The following is a 19,187-nucleotide window of genomic DNA, read 5'->3' on the forward strand; positions in this document are numbered from 1 at the left end:
AATGTAAACATTTTCTCAGCACGCCGCCAGAGGTGAAAAAAGCGTCAAAAGCAGAGACAGGTTTTTTTTGCAAGGGGCCGAGCGCACAGCAAAATAAAATTCGTGTTTCGACAATTGGCAGGTGCAGGTGAAGCAAGAATGCATTGATGTGCTATGGCTTAGTGAATGGTGCTTACCCTTGATGTTTGTGGTTTTCGCCTGGCTGTGCGATGGCTTATCCTTATCCTTATCCTTGTGCTTATTCTTCTGCTTCTGCTTGGTATCCTGGTCCTGGTCCTGATCATGCTCTTGCGGCTGCCAATCCTGTGAGGTTTCGGATGCGCCATTGCTCTGGGGCGCCTGTGCTTGAGGCTGCCTCAAGTAGTCAGGCGAAGCCTGGGCCAAGGGCAATGGCTGCAACGTGATGTGCTGGAGCGTAGCCAGCCGAGGTCCGTGCTGTGTCGGCGGCCTCTGCACATTACCGCCGGGCAGTTCTGGAACCGACGGCGGCGCCTCACTGCTGCTGATCCTGGGTTTTAGGGCCGGGACTAATGCTTGGTCCGACGCCGGCACGCTTTGGTTGGAGTTTGCCACATGTGTCTTGTAATCCTTGACCGAAATGTGCTCGACGTGCTCGAAAGTGACCGGACCGCTGAGCGGGAGGCCACGGTAGGTTGTCTTTTGGGCCTTCTCGGCGGCGGTTTTGGGTAAATTGTCGCGCTCAGAGACCACGGCTGCGGGGTTGGCCAGCACTGAGATAATGTCTGCCTTCTGCTGCCGGTGGTTGAGTATCTGGTAGTGTTTCACGCCGAGATCTGTTGCCGAAAGGTGCTCGACATGCTGGAACTCGGCCGGAGCGCCGATAGGCTTGCCGCGGAACGTCACCACGGACTTCATCGGCTCAGAAATCACGTTTGCGGCCTGCGGCGTGCTCTTGGTCAACTTCATCAGCGATGAGGCCGACTTGAAGCTGCGGAATGGCGACTTGCGCTCGGTGGGAGCTGCAGGGAACGTAGAGCCCTTGTTTGGCTGGGTGTAGGACTTGTACAGATCCGGGCTGTTGATCAGGGCCATCTTGGGGCCGACAACGGTTGGCGACAGATGCTCGACGTGGTGGAAGGAAATAGGATGGCCCACTCGCTGACCGTTGAGCATTGGGATTTCGGTGCCCAAATTGTCCGTCGAGCCAATCTGCGTCATCAAGGACTCGAGCTGCTGCTGCTGACGCTTGGTGCTGACTGACTGCGGGTTCTGCGCCTCCTTTTTTTTAGGGGTGAACTTGCTGACAAGTGCCGCGCGGATGCCGATGCTCCTGCGGCCTTCAATAGACTCACTCGGCCGCAGCGGCACGGACGACGAATGCCTGAGCTCCAGCGGCATGCCGTTGTCGGCCGACGGAATGTCGTACGCGGGCGGCAAATCGGCCGTGCTGCCTAGCTCGTGGATATTTTGAGCAATGTTGCTTGCACCGGGCTGCGCGCTGCTGCTGGACGCCGGGTCCGACGGCCCCCGTGGAACCGGCGTGTCGGCGCTCATGGTTGTCGAGTGCGGTATCTGCGGTATCTGTATTCTCCGTTTGGCGACTGTCGGCATCAGAATGCTGTCCTTGTCGTCGTGCTCGTGGCCCTCATCGGCCACGCTGTTGGAGGAGGATTCGCTCATTGGAAGCGCTGGTTGTATATTTTCGAAATTGGGATCTGGATGGTACAAGGGATTGGACCTGCTGCCGGCCACTGCGCTAATTTGAGCCACTTTAGCGCGTGGTCACTTGTGTGGGCTGTAAACAAACAACAAAATGGGGCTGCGTGTCGGCTAAACACGGATAACAACCAAAAATAAAGTAAATAGTGTCAGACAAGCGCCACTAGCCGCGCGGATAAACTAACAATGGAGAAAGCAGTAGATAATGGTGAGCAGGAAACAGAGAGCTGGGATTAAGAAGTGTCACAAAATACCAACAAGTATGCAGGGAGGAGAGAAGTAGAGGAGTAAGCGAGCGTCAAAGCGGTTAAAAAGAAGGGATATAGGTGTCAAAATAACAAGCAACAATGGCCAAAGAACTTGATTAATTGATATGTTTAAGGTAAAAAAACTAGCTGAAATAGCGATATTTTTAAAATAGGCTCAGGAACGAGTAATAAACAAAGTGTAGAAAAATAAAATAACAATGGAGTTTTAATGCCAAAAAAGCCAAAGAGAAATAGAAGAAAGACGCGAACAGACACGTTGGGCCAAGGTCGACGAAGAAAAAACAAATACCGATTTCGAGGATTACAACCTTCAAAGAAACTGCCTACCCCTTTGCCGCTTTCCCCGATGCCGCGTAGAAAGGCTGCTGGCAAAACAAGAAACCCAAGCGCTGAAAATCACGTGCTACAATAGGCGCTAGCCTGAGTGCTGGTACGGCTTGTCTCTGCTTCATCTGAGCGAGGCGGTCGGACGCAATTAATGGCAGGGAGGAGCCCGAAGAGCGCAAAAAAAGATCAGCGATTCCCGCATATCAACAATTCAGAAAAAAATAAATAGGGGATCAACACAAGCTGCCACAAAGAAAAACGCCGGCTGATAGACTTTTGGGTGCAAAGAGAGACCGGGAGAGGATGCTTGTGTTTGCAGGCGCGAGTGCAAAGTGGTCTTGGATTTTTTGTGGCTTGCCACAATGAACCATTTTTAAAGGCATTTATTTATTTCTCGCTCAGGCTCGGGATATATTGGCCCGTGGTTCCAGGCGAACCCAGCGAAATGTCATGTTTGAGTTTTCATACTACATTTAATAACAGGGAAGCAGCACCATTTCGTCTTTTCTTCCTTTCTCCTTCTGTCCCCTCTCTGCCTCTGATCACATATGTAAATCAACGTCTATTAACGCTGCTCCTCTTTTGGATGGCCAAATACCAGTTGCAAGCGTTGCTGCCCTCATTTTTGATGGCGCGGCACAAGTTGCAACTGGCACGGCTCCTGTAGATGATGTAACCCCCCCCCCCAGCGGAAGAAACAGTGTCCGAAATCAGACGGCGCTTTTGGAACATAAATTTTGCGGCAAGTTCAAACATGCACATTATCTTCAACTGCTTCAGTGATAGATGAGGAACTCCTACTTGGTGGCCGTTTGCTCGTTTTACGGTTAAAGTAGCTGGATGCATTAGATAGTAGACATCATTTGAAGCAACGGGGGATCCAAAGCACACAATTTCGTGTTTATTCTGTAACCGAAATGGCCCATTGGCGATATGCAGAGCTGTCGGCTTTGAGCACCACATATTAAAAGCCATTTCAAATGGCTTGGTGAACCTACCAAACCCGAATATACTTTATTTGTCGGGGGTTGTATGGAATGCGCAATCATTTATGTAACTATGTAGTCATCAAGGCACTGCCCAAGGAAAAGCGTAATCGTCGCCAAAAGTTAAAGGTGGAAAAAATGGCCCAGAACATGCCACATATTGAATCGTTGAGCTGTGCTGTCTTCTTATCATTAACTGCACTTGACTTTATTTCTTCACGCCAATTTGAATACTGAACAGTAAAAATTGAATGTTCCGCACAACAGCAGCCAAATTCAGCGCATTTGCAACAGCCGGAGGCCAGCGCGGCGGAAGCTACTTTTGCAGCAGCATGCACAGGCGCAGCTTCTTCACGCACCGCAAGCTCACTCTGGGAGATAACTCATGGCGCACGCCCATAGTCATTGCAGCCGCCGCGATCGCCGCATCAACGCTGGGCTTTGTCGGATACGGCATGTTCTTCGGGCCTGCCAGCCAGTACCCAACTCCCGTCCGCAAGCTGCTGCGCGAGGCCGGGCTGGCATACCTGCGCACGCCAAACAAGCAGGATCTGCCAAAGGCCATCGATCGGTACACAGAGGCGCTAAGGCTGCTCGACCAGATAGGGAGCAGCGACCCGAAACACGCTCCTGACGCCCCGCACGTCACAGGGCTGGTCGCGCGCCTAGCGTCGGTGTACACAGACATGGGGGACATTGACGGCACTATTCGCACGTACACGGATCTGCTGCATCGGATTCTGGGCGACGATGGCATGGAAGACCCGCGCACACAGGTGCGTCTACTGATGGATCCCGAGTTGGACGCCGGGAGGCGGCAGAACATCCTGCGGGCGCTTGGCTGCGCCAACAAGCTGGCCGAGACGTATGAGGCGCGAGCAACGCGGTCGAAGCGCCGCAGCGTGTTGCTTGCCGATCCAGACATGGAGTCGGCGGACGTGCGCGCGGCCAGCCGGTGGTACCAGTGGTGCCTGCAGGTAGTGATGCTGACGTATCAGAACCATTTCAACCACCAGCAGCTCAAGCAGGGCAAGCCGCTGGCCAACACACCGTCATTTGACCCCGACACGCTGCCGCGGTACTTTTCCATTGACGTCGTCACCAGCCTGTTTTACAACGCCGCGACGTTCTTCTCTGCCCACGCGCAGTACGGGTTTGCCGTGCCGCTCCTGCAACGCTCGCTGGACCTGCTGCGCCGCGGCACCGATGGCGGCAAGGAGCCGAACGTATGTCGGTCGAGCATCCTGATGAGCCACTTGGCCAATGCCGCCGTCCTGATGTCAGATCTGCCAGCCGCCGAAAAGTGGTCGATTGACGGCTTGGCGCTGGCCAAGCAATTCCCACGCAACGCCGACTGCCTCAACAGCTTTGTCGCCCTCACGTATGACCTCGGCGCTGTATACGAGGCCGCGGGCAAGGCGGATAGTGCGCGCGTGCAGTACCGTCAGGCCGCCGAAATCGCCCGGGTCGTCGAGGACGGCGAGGCTGAGAAGCTGGCTGCCGCCGCGCTTGGCCGCCTGTCGGGATGAGCGCTTGAGAGAAAACGGTTGAGCAAGGAAATGTCTGCTCGCGCATCGCTTCTTCCTCATTATCTTTCGTGTGCAGCGATAGTGCCATGTCATGCCAACATGAGATGCAGGTATTGTACACACGCTGCAGTTGAAAAAATTAATTTTGGGGGCATCGAGGGCCAGCTGCCGCACCGCTGATTGGACTGTTGAGAAGTTTTATCACACGTGATAGTCAATTGACCATCACTATCAAAGTCACCCCTTGCTCAAATTTTTTCTCGAAAGAGAAAAATTTCTCAAGGAAAGTAACGGCACCGAATCTGCACACGCAAAAAAAATATTTTTTTAATTCAGAGGCTGCTCAAGGTAAATTTCTCCTTTTTCTCTTCTTTTTTCTCTTAGATATTTTTTATTTTAAAAATCTAACTACTTTTTTCAACTTGTTGCCCATCTTTGTCTTCAATTGAAAAAGTCCCCTTTGTCAATTCTTTTTTCATTTGCAAGACTAGGATCAGCAGAGGATTTCGTCAGGTTTACAATAGCCACTTTGTAAGTCTCGGATAAGCACAATTTCAGACTCGCTGTCATACAAATTGGATCTTACGAGTATTGTGTATTACTAATTGAAACATTGCTCGTGTTATTTTCTCCACCACATTTCTATATCTGTTTTTCGCTGTAGAGACGAACCTTTATTTCACGAAAAAGGCTTAAATTTATTCCTTTCATTTTTATTTTTTATCCTACCAGCAGGACTCTAGGCTTATTCACTTAGCTCTCTAGTTCATCGCATATATAAAAAACGCCCACGGTTTATAGTCACAGACGATACAACAAACAACCAACACACACGCTAAATGAGTCGCAAACACAGTCAAGCATCGGCAAACTCGAAGACCAACAGCTCTGAGAAGCAACCTCTGACGTACGCGCAACTTGCAGCCAACTCTCAGGCCGCGCCCACCAGCACCCCCACCAACACAGCAGCCAACGCGCAAGCACCAGTGACTCCGGCCACGCCAGTGACGCCAGTATCGCCAGCAGTAGTTGCAGAAAAGCCCGTGATTGCACAGAGCACCACCCCCAAGAGCTTCAGTGCGGTAGCCAAGCAGGATATCAAACAGCGGACACCCACTAATAGCCCTGGAAACAAAATGGTGCCAACGCGCCGGGCGTAGGAAGCCGCGGAGCCGGTAATAGCGGTGCTCGCGGAGGCAGCAATGCAGGAGGCGCGCGCTCTCGCAGCCGCGACGTCGCTGTGCGTCTGCCCTCGAGGAATTCTGTCTCATCGGCGACTGCCCCTGCCATTCAGTTTGGCTCGCTCAACCAGCAGACCCGCCCGGTGTCTCCACCCACCGCGCAGAAGACTGCCGTGGCTGTAGCTGCCACTAGCGGCGGCGCGATGCCAGCCAACATGGGTAAGCCCACGACCAAGCCCAGCTTTGGCTCAATCCAGGGCAACAGCGAGGACAGCGGCAACAAGCGCCAGGCTGACTCTCAGGGTCGGGGCCAGCAACATGGCCGCCAGCATGGCCAGGGCCATCAATACCAGCAGCAGCAGCGCCCTGGCTCGCGGTCATCGAGCCATAGCCGCCAGTCGCAAAACTACACGCCCAACCGCGGCGACAACAGCGGCTACAAGCACAACGGCCCCAAGAACGGTCCCAAGCCCAATGAGGCTGGTACTGAGTCCGGCGCCCCTTTCCACCCGCACCACCAGGATAGTAGCGTGTACCAGCAGCAAGTCACTATGCAGATGCCAGGCGCGCCTGCACCTGCTCCTCACCCCTCGGCTGCGATGGGCGGCCAGCAGCAGCAGCAGGCACCGCATTACGGCGGCAGCCCCTACCGCGGCCAGGGCCACCCGCACATGCGTCCCCCTCACAACCAGGCTCCCAGCGGCCCCTACAAGCCGCAGGCGGCGCACACTACCCACAGCACCACATGGGCGCTCAGCAGATGGCACAGCCCATGTACCAGATGCCCGCGCCTGGCCAGCCGCCCATGCAGCCTGGTATGGCACCTATGCAGGGTTGGATAGCGCCGCCGCCGCAGTTTGCCTACATGCCCATTGGTGCTCCGGCTACGAGCAGTACTACCGGCCACCTCAGGGCTCTGGCGGACCCCCGCACCACACCATGTATGGAATCCCCAACTACAGTATGCCGACGCCCAGCCATACCGGTCCGGCGCAGATTGGTGCCGGTGGCATGATTCCCGTTTCGATGCCCGGCGCTCCGATGCCTAGCATGACCGCCACGCCGATGGGTCCTCAGCAGCAGGTGCCGCACCACGTCCCCAGCCTCAACACCAACGCTCAGGCATTTGTTCCCGGCCGCCGCGCCGTGCGCATCGTCAATCCGAATACCAACGAGGAGGTCGACATCACGCAGCAGCGGTTGCGCTCAGTGTCCACCAACAGTACTGCGCCTCAAAGTGAGTCTGCCAGCGCCGCTGTGCCGGCTGTTGGTGCGCCCGCCTATGCCATCGAGAGACGCGAGACTGTCGGGACCCCCGCTGAGGTTCCTGCCTTTGAGGACGACTCGCGGCCAAAGTTTAAGATCCCCAGCACTCGCACTGTCAAGATCGTCAACCCCAACTTAGTGGCCAAGTCCGAGCCTGCCAAGAAGGAGGAGGAAGAGGCTGCCTCTGAGCCCGCCAAGGAGGAGGCTGTTGCTGATGTTGCCGAGCCTGTACCTGCCCCTGCTGCCGGTGAGCCCATGGAGGTTGACGAGAAGGTGCAGGTGCCAGAGGTCAAGGTTGCCGAGCCCGAGGCTGAGACCAAGGTTGCCGAGGCCAAGGTTGAAATCGAAGAGGCCAAGGTTGAGGTTGAAGGGACCAAGATTGAGATTGAGGTCGAGGAGACCAAGGTCGAGGTTGATGAGAAGCAGGCTGAGCCCGAGGCTCAGGTCGAGGAGACCAAGCAGTCCGCGAGCGAGGATGTCAGCGAGCTGGCTGAGGCTCTTGCCAAGACCTCTATTGTCGCCGAGGCCAAGGTTGAGGATGAGAAGGCCGACATCAAGCAGGAGCAGGAGCAGGAGCAGGAGACCCCCGCTGCCTCTGAGCCCAATGTCGAGCAGGAGGAGGCCGAGCAAAACGAAGACGAGGAGGAGGAAGAGGATGAGGAGGAAGGCGAGATCAATGAGGCTGATGAGAGCAACGCCCAACCGCCTACCCCGCTCTCCGCCCGCTCGCGCCAGGTCACATTCAGCGAGCCTACATCTCCTGCGATCCGTGTTCTCACGTCTGCTGAGATCATCAAGATGTACACGGGCGACCTTGCTGGACCCGCCATCGTTGATGAGATCCTCAAGTATCCCCGCGTCTTCCTTGAGCGCTTCAGTGGTCTTTGCGAGCCACCATTGTCATTCCACTTTGAGATTGCCAACACCGACGACCGCCGGTCTGGTGACCGCGGATCGGGGATGCGCCGTTCGATGTCGGGCTCGGGCCGCCACCGCGAGCAGGCCCCGGCTGTGTCTTCTTCTAGCTTTGGCGGCATGGGCAACTTCCGCCACAACAACACAGCACCAACGCCACGCACGCACCTCTGGGTTCGTCCGAGGAGCGCTTCCGCCAGAGCACCAACGAGATGAAGAACCGCATGGACATCGCACCGCGCGGCGGCTCATCAATGGGCGGCCGGCCTCCGTCGGGCCAGTACCGCAATAACCTGGCAGCAACCGTGAGAGCCGCGGTGGTCGCACTGGTACGCGCGGACGCGGCCGCGGCCGTGGCCGCGGCGGCTCGCAGCAGGGCGGCGACCGCAGCAGCACTGGCATGTCTGACGGCCCCCCCTTGGACCTCAAGCCGCTGGCCAAGGCCGAAAACCGTTATATTGCCAAGGTGCTGGTCGTCGGCAAGAACGCCGTTGAGGACGAGATGGATGAGGAGGTTTACAATCGCCGCATATATGCGTTGCTCAACAAGATGACGCCCGACAACTTTGATTCTGTGTCGGACGAGCTGCTGGTGTGGGGTAACAAGTCCTTGCTGGAGACCAATGGTCGCATTCTGCGCCACCTCATTGACACGGTGTTCTTCAAGGCGACTGACGAGAAGACCTGGGTTACGACGTACGCGCGCCTGTGCCTGAAGCTGATCTGCAACATCGACCCCAACATCGCTGACGAAAACGTCAAGAACAAGGAGGGCAACCCGATCATGGGTGGCCTGCTTGTGCGCAAGTACTTGCTGACCAAGTGCCAGGAGGACTTTGAGCGCGGATGGAAGATTGAGATGCCCGATGACATGGAGTCGGATGAGTACTACGAGGCTGCCAAGATCAAGCGCCGCGGCCTGGGCCTGGTGCAGTTCATCGGTGAGCTGTTCCTGCGCGACATCCTGACCGAGCGCATTATGCACCAGTGCTTCAAACGGCTGCTCACCAACTACGAGACGCCCGAGGAGGAGGAAACTGAGTCGCTGTGCAAGCTGATGACCACAGTCGGCAAGAAGCTGGACCACGAAAAGGCCAAGAGCCATGTCGATGCGTACTTCCGCCGTATTCAGGCCATGTCAGGCAACAAAAAGCTTGCGTCGCGCTACCGCTTCATGCTCAAGGACATCATTGAGCTGCGCATGGGCAACTGGGCGTCGATCTCCATGCACGGGGACAGCGGCCCGATGACCATCGCCGAGATCCATGAGGAAGTTGAGCGTAAGAAGGCCGCCGAGGAAAAGCTGCGCCACTCGCAGTCCAACTCTGGCCGCCCACAAAGTCGCAGTCTGGTCGCAATGAGGGACCCGGTGGTCGCCGTCCCGGCTGGAACACCGTTGGTGGACCCAGTGGCAGCGGACGCGCCGAGCAGAACCAGCGCACCGGTGACCTCACCGGCTTTGGCAACATCTCGCGCCTCAAGCAGCAGGCACCCGCTGGGGGATCAGGCTCGAACCCCTTCAGCAACCTGTCGGGCGGCTCGCGCGGCTGGCGTAACAACTCATCGGATGGTCGCAAGTCCAACGAGCGCCCCCGCTCACTACTCCTGGGACCTGGCGGCCGCACGCCGTCGCACTCGTCTCGCGGCGGTCCCGGCGCTGCAGATGCTGCTCCGTCGACGCCCGACCCCGTGGGCACGCACAACATGTTTGACGCACTGATGAACGCCGACGACGACCACCACCACCACCATGCGTCGCCGCGCGCCGAGGCTATGCGCAGCGGATCCAATGTCCCTGCATTGGCCGCTTCGTCGATGTCATCGGCCGGGGCTTCCGCGAGCTCCAAGCCCAAGGTGGATACCATGGACTCGGCCACGATGCAGCGCAAAATCAAGGGCATGTTCGACGAATACTTGCAGCTCAAGTCAGACTCTGAGTTTGTCGAGTGCTTCAAGGAGCTGGGCGAAGTCAACTACCTGGCGGCTATCTCCGAGATTGCCAACAATCTCATGGACCGCCGTCCCGACCAAGCCGAGCAGATCGTTAAGGGTGTTGCCGCGCTGCGCACCAACTCCATCCTGCCCGAGGATGTTGCCGTCGCCGGCCTTGCCGATTTTGCCGAGATGCTCGAGGACATCGCTCTGGATGCTCCCAACGCCGAGCGCTTCTTTGGCATGCTGATGGCGGCCATTAAGGTGCCGCTGTCGCGTGCCGCCGAAACTCTGGGCGCGATGATGAACGACCCATCGCCTTCAGCCGGGCCCATCATCTTTGTCTATCTCAAGGAGCTCGTTGCTGCTGACGGCGAGGACAAGACGCGCGAGGCTATCGAGAAGGCCAAGTTTGATGTTGCGCAGTTCTTCGACAAGAGCAAGCAGTCCGACGATGACGTCAAGGGCGTGCTGGCCAAGAACGGTCTTTTGCCGTTGTTTTCGAAGTTCGCTTAATTGCCGAGCTTGAATAAAAGTTTCAATTTCCCTTTAATTATTCCTAATTATTCCTCTAATCTAATCTCCTCTTGATTGTTCTAAAAAAATATACTAAAGTTCGAAAATTCAAAATTGTAAAAAATTGAGGGAAAAAAACGCCGTGCCACATTTGAGCGATTCGCCAATCAAAGCGAGCTTGGGGGCTCTTGGTTTGGCACAATAGCAAAAAAATTATAAAAGTGCAAAGCAAAAGCCAAGCAAAAAAAGCAGTTTTACACAACAGAACACTCTCGAAGCTCACAGAAAATCACATTTTATATTTGTGTGCGACAGTGCGACAACGCTGGAAAGCGGAAAATACTATATATTTGACTTGATATTCCTTCAGCTCAAAGTGATTCACGAAAAAAATATTTTATTATTTGGATTTGCAAAACATCTCGTTCTCTTTTTTTTTCTCCACTTGTTTTTAACACCATTTTTCTTAGAACCACTTTAAAACAATAAAACCATGTCTGTTGTTGGTACGTACTTGACGCATTGCACGAGCAGTTGGTGGAGCAGGCTGGCGCCCACCCGCTTGTCACCTCTTGCCCAGAGAGACCATAAGAAGGCGGTTGTGTACATATATATATGGTCCAGCTTTTGCTCGCTGTTTACATACCTTTTTTACTAATAAAACAACTCCCGTTTTTCTTGCTGCTATCGCTGTGTGCTTTGTTTTTTATTTTACAATCTCTACCAATTTAGGATTCGATATTGGAAACCTCCAGTCGGTTATTGCCGTCGCCCGCAACCGCGGTATCGACATTGTTGCCAACGAGGTCTCGAACCGGGCCACCCCCACCATGATCTCGTTTGGCGACAAGCAGCGCTACATTGGCGAGTCTGCCAAGAACCAGGAGATGAGCAACTTTAAGAACACCTTGAGCGCCGTAAAGCGTCTCATCGGACGCTCGTACAGCGAGTCCGAGGTGCAGGAGTACGAGTCACAGTTTATCGGCTGCAAGCTGGTTGATGCCGGCAGCGAGGTTGGTGTTGAGGTTAGCTACCTGGGCAAGCCCACTGTTTTCACCGCGACCCAGCTCTACGCCATGTTCCTGGGCAACCTCCGCGACACCACGTCGAAGGAGCTCGGTGGCAGCACTATTTCGGACGTCGTTATCTCGGTCCCCGCGTGGTACACCGATCGGCAGCGTCGCGCTGTGCAGCAGGCTAGCAAGATCGCTGGCCTGAACTGCCTGCGTCTGCTCAACGACAACACGGCTGCTGCCCTGGGATACGGTATTACCAAGACCGACTTGCCCGAGGACAAGGCGCGCAACGTTGTCTTTGTTGATCTGGGCCACAGCACGTTCACCGTCTCGGTGGTTGCCTTCAAGAAGGGCGAGCTCAAGGTCAGGTCAGTTGCTTGCGACCGCACTGTCGGTGGACGCAGCTTTGACAAGGCTCTGCTGGACCATTTCATCGCTGTCTTCAACGACAAGTACAAGCTTGACATCCGGTCGAACAACAAGGCGAAGGTGCGTCTCAGCGCGGCTTGCGAGAAGCTGAAGAAGGTCCTGTCGGCCAACTCCCAGGCGCCTATCACTGTCGAGAACCTGATGAATGACGTTGATGCCAGCGCCATGTACTCGCGCGACGAGCTTGTTGAGCTGATCGAGCCCCTGCTCCAGAAGCTTGAGAAGCCCATCCAGCAGGCCATCGCCGATGCCAACCTTGAGGGCGACGAGATTCACTCGATCGAGCTTGTCGGTGGATCGATCCGCATCCCGGCTGTCAAGAAGCGCCTGACCGAGTTCTTTGGCCGCGAGCTGTCGTACACGCTCAACCAGGACGAGGCCGTTGCTCGCGGCTGCGCGCTGCAGTGTGCCATTGCGTCGCCTGTCTTCCGTGTGCGTGACTTTGCCGTCAACGACATTACCTCGCACCCGATCCGCTTCAAGTGGGAGGCCACTGGCAACACTGAGGACGACACCAGCCTGGATGTCTTTGTCCACAACAACCCGGTGCCCAGCACCAAGATGCTGACGTTCTACCGCAAGCAGCCCTTCACCATTGAGGCCGAGTACTCCGATCCGTCCAACCTGCCTCAGGGCACCAACCCCTGGATCTCCAGGTTCGACATCAAGAACGTCGAGCCCCAGGAGAACGGCGATCTGACCACGATCAAGGTCAAGGCGCGTCTGGATCTCAGCGGCGTTCTGTCGGTGACCAGCGCTTACACCGTTGAGGAGATCGAGGTCGAGGAGCCCGTGCAGGGCGAGGCCAAGGAGGGCGAGGAGGCCACGGCTGAGGTGCGCAAGGTCAAGAAGATCGTGAAGAAGGCCGATCTGCCCGTCCTGCAGGCGTCGCAGTGCCTGGACGCGTCCACGCTGACCGAGCTGACCAAGAAGGAGAGCGAAATGTACAAGGCCGACGTTCTGGTCAACGCCACCGAGGTTGCCAAGAACGCGCTTGAGGAGTACATTTATGACACTCGGGCCAAGGTTGAGAGCGAGTACAAGGCGTACATCGACCCCAAGGAGCAGAAGGAGTTCCTGGCGCGTCTGACTGAGGCCGAGGACTGGCTGTACGAGGAGGGCGAGGATGCGTCGCACGATGCCTACGTCGAGAAGGTCTCGGGCCTCAAGGCCACTGGCGAGCCCATTGTCGAGCGCTACCGCGAGGACAAGGAGCGGCCCAAGGCTGCGCGCGAGCTGCGCGACGTCGTGTCCCAGTGGGCCGACCGCGCAACCTCCCAGGAGGAGCGCTACTCGCACATTACTTCTGAGGAGAGGCAGAAGATTATTGACCGCATTGAGAAGGTGCAGGAGTGGCTGGACGAGAAGCTTGAGAAGCAGTCGACCAAGTCCAAGTGGGATGCGCCCGTCGTGTTCGCTAACGAGATCCGCAAGCAGCGCGATGAGTTGGTGTACTTTGCCACCCCGATCATGTCGCGCCCCAAGCCCGCGCCCGCGTCCGCGCCCAAGGTCGAAGAGACTGATGATGTTGAGGTTGAGTCGCCCAAGTCCGAGGGCGAGCCCAAGGGCAACACCGAGCAGATGGATGTCGACTAAACCGTCGCCGCCGGCTTAGAGCGATTGTTTTTAATAAACTTTTGACCAGCAAATAATAGCAATATTGAGCTTTTGTTTATTTGCCGAAGTTTGTGCGAGGCATTTTTTTCGCACAAAATATTTTTTATTTCCTTTGTGGACAAGGGGAGAGGCTTGAGGATCAACAGCCGAATAAAGAAGAATCATCAAAACCTGTCTGTCTGTTGAAAGCATGCCAAGAAAATTATGAAATTTAAGTGGTGCCATGTGTGCAGTTTTTCTCCGTATTCCTCTTTCTTTCTTTCTTTCTTTTTTTCCTTGTACATTTTTCCTTGTTGATTTTATTTACGCTATTTTTTATTTTTTATTTGCTACGGCAAAGAGCCCCTTTTTGAAAGCGTATACATTTTCTTTTTTACACAGCAGGCAAGAGAGCGGGCACATACACATCCATATACACAAAGAGGAGGGACTAAGCATGGGCAAGGTGTCAAAAAAGTCATCCAACGCTAGCCTGCCGGCGGGCACGTCGTCCAGCCCGGTAGACAAGAGCCCGAGCAAATTGCGCAACCGCAACAAGTCAAACAATAACAACAACAGCGGCGATAAAAATAAACAGGAGGTAGAGTATACTGAAACTGACACTGGCTTTTTTGTCTTGCTTTTTCATGTGCTTTATGTTTTGTGAGTTATCGAAGAACCACCTCGGATGGAATTATTCTGGAGTGGAAAATAAAACCTGTTTTCAAATGACTGTTTCTGCCTGTTTATCTATTGTGAACAGAAAAACCAAGAAAAAGGGAGGAGATTTTCGGCAGCAGCAACCATATTGAGAGCTCAGAGCTCTTTTTGTTGCAAACACCTTTCTTGTGTTTGTTGTTGCAGCAGCTGTGTTCGGGCGGACGTGGCCGTATCTGATAGGAGGATAGGAGCCAATTGACGTCACAATGTCCAAAACTCCCTAAAGGCTAAAAACTATAAACTAAAAACCAAATGCTATTCACTAACTTTCACTGTAACCTTGTAGGGGTTTGACAGCGGCAGCAGCATCGTTCCGGCCGAGGACAGCAAGAAGAAGTGGCGGAATTGGAGACAGCGCACGACGTTCACGTTCGTCATGATCGCGGGATTTGCCACGGTGATTGCGCTGGGACCGTTGTCAATTATGCTTATGGTGCTGTGCCTGCAGGTGCTCATATATCGCGAGGTCATCTCTCTGTCGTCAGTGCCCAAGAAGGAGCGGGATCTGCCGTGGTCGCGGGCGATGAACGTGTACTTTTTGATCTGCCTCGAGTACTACCTGTACGGTCATAACGCCCACCGGGCGCTCAAGCGGCATCCTTGGCTCGAGGCGCACCTGCAGTTCGTGTTTGCGCACCACACGTTTATCTCGTTCAGCGTGTATCTCATTGGGTTTGTGTGGTTTGTCAGCACGCTGCGGAAGGGCTCGTACCGGTTCCAGATGGGGCAGTTTGCGTGGACGCATATGGCGCTCGGGCTTGTTGTCGTGCAAAGCCAGTACATGATCGAGAACATTTTTGAGGGCATCTTTTGGTTCTTCCTGCCAATCGCTCTGGTCATTGTCAATGACATTTTCGCCTATGTGTTTGGGTTCTTCTTTGGGCGGCACAAGCTGATTGAGCTCAGCCCGAAGAAGACCTGGGAGGGGTACATTGGCGGCGGACTGACTACGATGGCGTTTGGGTTTCTGCTGACAGCTATGCTCAGCGACTGGAAGTTCATGGTGTGCCCGCCACCCAACCTGCACATGACGGCGTTCTCCGACGTGCAGTGCGATGTTAACCCAGTGTTTGTACCACGCGAGTACCAGGTCCCGGGCATGCTGACGGCGATCATCTCCACTGTGTTCAAGCGGCACATCGCAACGGTGATGATCCGGCCGGTGCAGTTCCACTCGCTGGCGATTTCTGCGTTTGCGTCGCTGATAGCGCCGTTCGGCGGGTTCTTTGCGAGTGGAGTCAAGCGGGCGTTCAATATTAAGGACTTTGGAAACTCGATTCCCGGGCATGGCGGAGTAACAGATCGGTTTGATTGCCAGTTCTTCATGGCGGCGTTCTCGCACACTTATTACACAAGCTTCATCAAGGTGTCGACGGTGACGGTCAGCGGGCTGTTTAGCTCGTTTTTGGCAATGAATTCGGATAGGCAGGTGGAGCTGTACCAGAGCATCCAGGAGTTCTTGCAGGCCACCGGATCCATTTCGACTGAGGGCACAGAGTCTGTTGTGTCGGCAGCGGCTGTGGTTGGAGGGTGAAAATGAATGAAATGATTTTTGTTTACAAATAAATCGTGTTTTGCCTCTTTTATTATTTTCGTTAATAAAATATTCTTTTTCTTTTCGTTTCGTTTCCATTTTCCATTTTTCCATTTTTCCATTTTCATTCTTTACTTTTTTTCATTCATTCGAGTTTCTAATGTCGGATGCAGGATACAACGACGACGACCTTTTGGATAAGGAGCTGTTTGGCGGTGACAGTGATGACCCCGATAGCATGGGCATGGATGTAGACGGGATGCTTGGGATGGGCGGCGAGCCCAGCGGCGACCTAGACAAAGCTGTAGTGGCGGCGGCGGCGGTCGCGGCCCAAGCAGCCAAAGAACAAAACAAATCCAACTCCTCCTCAGCAGCAGCAGCATTCGCGGTGTCCAAAGAAACCGACACCGATGATGTGCCATTAAAAGAAGAACTCAAGCCCAAAAAGGAGCTGATCCCGACCAAACCCGATATTCAGCCGGACGAACCCCCTGGTGCTTTCACAATGAACCACTATCCGGCACGAGCGCCCACCGAGATAGCTTCAGATTACCAGCACTGTGCCATGTACGATGTGGTTCCAACCATAGCCTTTATTAACGCGTACCAGATACACGCGGTGGCGGCAACAGCGGACATGCGGTGGATGTTTACGGGTGGAGAGGACGGGTATGTGAAGAAATGGGACTTTAACGCGTCGGTTAACGGCAAACAATTACTAACACAAGGGCAGCGACACTCATTGGTCGATGGTGTGACGAAGGCGGGGATTATGGCGTCGTACTGGGACCATGCCGATTCGGCACACCCCTCGAGCGTGGCTTCGGGCCCAGAGACTTTGTCGCCGGTGTATAGCATGGCTGTGCACTCACAGGGGATGTGGATGGTGTCGGGGATGAAGAGTGGAAATATCGGATTGTGGACCATTAGGCATGACGAAGGCAGAAGGGTGGCAGTGCTGGGGAAGCATACAAAGCCCGTGTCGGTACTGCGCACGACGCCTGATGAGTATGGGCTGGTCAGTGGCGCGTGGGACCGGGCATGTCTCTACTGGGACCTGAATACCGGGAGGGTAGCGAGAGTGTTCAACGAGCACTCGTCGCAGATCAGCTCGATTGAGTTCCAGCCACAGGCGGTTGGCGCAGACACAGGGGCGTTGATGATGACCACAGGGATTGACGGCCAGTGCTTGCTGTGGGATATGCGTGTGGCGAAGCCGGTTACTTCTTCATTGAAGCAATTCGAGCCTGCGCTGAAAACACCGCCGTGGGCATCGTCTGCGTGTTGGAGCCGAGACGGGCGCAGGATCTACGTAGGCAGGCGCAACAATACAGTAGACGAGTATGATATTGCGGCAGGTATTGGTGGTTCAAATGGGCCTGTGAGAACGTTGCGGTTGCCGATGAATTCGGGGCCAGTTACAGCGGTGGCGATGATGGCTAATGGGAGGAATTTGGTCTGCGCGTCGACGGATAATGTGAGGATTTGGGATTTGGATCTGCCGCCGGTGGTGGCTGGGAGGAGCACAGTGCCGTTTCAGATTATTCCCGGACATCATGGCGGGTGTGTGTCGAGTATTTTGGTCGATGAGGCGTCGAGGTATTTGGTGACGACGTCAGGGAATCGCGGGTGGGACGGCGTGAGTAACAATGTGTGTCTGGGGTACGAGGTTGCGCCTGTACTCAAAGTATGAGTTTTTTTGAATTTTTTTCACGTGTCAGTTCGGAGATGAAGAATTGTATGATTTTGTCTTTAAAAAAACTCCCCAAGGTTGTTATTTTTCTTCTTATTTTTCCTTCTTATTTTTTCAATACAAAAACCACAATTCATTCATACTTTTTTCTTTGTTAGTTGCATTTACATGAAGGGCGCGCCGTTTGTCATTCTCGACGACTACTTTGTCAAAGCGGACCTCCTTGCGTCACTCCAGCACCAGCTCAACACCTGCGACATCCGCATCCGGCTGTCACCGAACGGCGGCCACATAGAAATCCCACAAGGGAACCCATTTCTCCAACGACTCTTTTCAAAAAGCAACCACTTAACACACACAGCCACACCGTGGATGCGCACGCCAGACGTCCGGATAACCTATAGTCGATGGCTCTATTACACGCACGCGGCAATTATAGTATCCCTGATGTCCAAGTATATTGCTGGGTTGGGTGCTGGGCCCTTGGTTTATACTTTAGGCACGTTGGGGAATTTGTGTATGGCGTTGGTGGTTAGTTTTCATGTGGGGTTTTATTTATCGTTGAATTGGCGGCCGAGGTGGTTTGAGAAAACAGTGGTTTTTCATTCACCATTTGCGTGGGCAGCGATTTGGCTGCTTATTATGCAGGGCGAGGATAATGCGACGATGGCGGTGGGGAGACAACAACAATACCGCAGTGGAGCTGTAGGCGGGAGAGATTTATGGGTGGTTGGGGCGTTGGATCGGCGGATAGGACCGTTGGGAATGTTACTTATGCATGTGTTTGTCTGGTATACGCGGCGGACAGTTATTGGGGTAACCGTGTTTGAGCGCAAAACCAGGGCGTCTTTGGCAGCGCATTGGACACATCGTGTGTGCTCAGTGCTGGCGCCGTTGCCGATCCTGCTGGCGTGGAAATGGTACCCTTTGGTGTCCGCGTGCTGTGACTTGTATGGGTATTCGGGAGCGAGGCAGATTTTTTCTTTATTTAGTGGAAATGGGTTGGTCGGGGAGTGGGCGGCGGAGCGGAGCATGATTGCTTGGCGGAAGGTTTTGGGCGCTATGATTTTGGGCGGAGGGTCCCATGTCCTGTGGTATAGCTTTATTAGTTATGCGTATCATATGGTTGTCTGGAGAGTGTATTTGAGAGAGGGACTGGCAGTGTGGGTGGTCCGTGGAAGAGCCATGTGCACTAAACTGGTGTAAATGGATTTTTGGAATTTCCAGACATTTATAGCGAAAGTCCAGATTTTTAAGTGGGGGTTTTCGAAGCCCGTTTTTATGCAAAAGGACATCGTCAGAGTTGGCTGAATCCGCGTCTGCAGCGACACCTGAGACTTTGCCCAAGCCCAAGCCAAAGCGTGTGCGCAAGAATCCATCTGCCCCTGCTTCTCTTCAAAAGAACCAGCGAACTGATTAATACCGTCAACCATAGTGGTATATTGCCACTAGTTTCTAAGCACCTTTTAGGTTGCTAATCAATATGGGGAAGGATGTCGATTTGTAGGATACTTGTAGCCTCATTATTTTTTTTGTGTAAAGGTTTTTATATATATTTTTGTAAATAATCTTTTTAGACAAGTTATAATCTGTGGGGT

The 19,187-nt window shown here is 54.2% G+C and overlaps 6 protein-coding genes across 6 annotated transcripts; all 6 read left to right on the forward strand.

The window, feature by feature from the left end:
• Positions 1 to 3,437: 3,437 nt before the first annotated feature.
• On the forward strand, positions 3,438 to 5,169 carry BX661DRAFT_181364 (uncharacterized protein). The gene has a single exon (XM_051535684.1). It carries the CDS (start codon positions 3,514 to 3,516, stop codon positions 4,789 to 4,791), a length of 1,278 nt encoding a protein of 425 aa, XP_051392105.1. The 5' UTR covers positions 3,438 to 3,513; the 3' UTR covers positions 4,792 to 5,169.
• A 2,626-nt stretch (positions 5,170 to 7,795) lies between these two features.
• Positions 7,796 to 10,849, forward strand: BX661DRAFT_181367 (uncharacterized protein). Its single transcript, XM_051535685.1, is given in 4 exon segments — positions 7,796 to 8,327; positions 8,339 to 8,433; positions 8,454 to 9,504; positions 9,516 to 10,849. 4 exon segments carry the CDS (start codon positions 8,037 to 8,039, stop codon positions 10,599 to 10,601), a joined length of 2,523 nt encoding a protein of 840 aa, XP_051392106.1. The 5' UTR covers positions 7,796 to 8,036; the 3' UTR covers positions 10,602 to 10,849.
• Positions 10,850 to 10,868: 19 nt separating this feature from the next.
• BX661DRAFT_181368 (putative heat shock protein Hsp88) lies at positions 10,869 to 13,834 on the forward strand. Its single transcript, XM_051535686.1, has 2 exons — positions 10,869 to 11,107; positions 11,334 to 13,834. The coding sequence occupies exons 1-2, from the start codon at positions 11,095 to 11,097 to the stop codon at positions 13,640 to 13,642; spliced, it is 2,322 nt and encodes a 773-aa protein (XP_051392107.1). The 5' UTR covers positions 10,869 to 11,094; the 3' UTR covers positions 13,643 to 13,834.
• An 87-nt stretch (positions 13,835 to 13,921) lies between these two features.
• BX661DRAFT_181370 (cytidylyltransferase family-domain-containing protein) lies at positions 13,922 to 15,982 on the forward strand. The gene is made up of 2 exons (XM_051535687.1): positions 13,922 to 14,243; positions 14,649 to 15,982. Exons 1-2 carry the CDS (start codon positions 14,100 to 14,102, stop codon positions 15,894 to 15,896), a joined length of 1,392 nt encoding a protein of 463 aa, XP_051392108.1. The 5' UTR covers positions 13,922 to 14,099; the 3' UTR covers positions 15,897 to 15,982.
• BX661DRAFT_181371 (WD40-repeat-containing domain protein) lies at positions 15,954 to 17,718 on the forward strand. Its single transcript, XM_051535688.1, has one exon. The coding sequence runs from the start codon at positions 16,057 to 16,059 to the stop codon at positions 17,587 to 17,589; it is 1,533 nt and encodes a 510-aa protein (XP_051392109.1). The 5' UTR covers positions 15,954 to 16,056; the 3' UTR covers positions 17,590 to 17,718.
• Positions 17,719 to 18,897, forward strand: BX661DRAFT_181372 (uncharacterized protein). The gene has a single exon (XM_051535689.1). The coding sequence runs from the start codon at positions 17,758 to 17,760 to the stop codon at positions 18,793 to 18,795; it is 1,038 nt and encodes a 345-aa protein (XP_051392110.1). The 5' UTR covers positions 17,719 to 17,757; the 3' UTR covers positions 18,796 to 18,897.
• The last annotated feature ends 290 nt before the right edge of the window (positions 18,898 to 19,187 follow it).

This window comes from Kickxella alabastrina, assembly GCF_025024165.1.
Source record: "Kickxella alabastrina strain RSA 675 chromosome Unknown BX661scaffold_9, whole genome shotgun sequence".
In the NCBI taxonomy this organism is placed as follows: domain Eukaryota; kingdom Fungi; phylum Kickxellomycota; class Kickxellomycetes; order Kickxellales; family Kickxellaceae; genus Kickxella; species Kickxella alabastrina.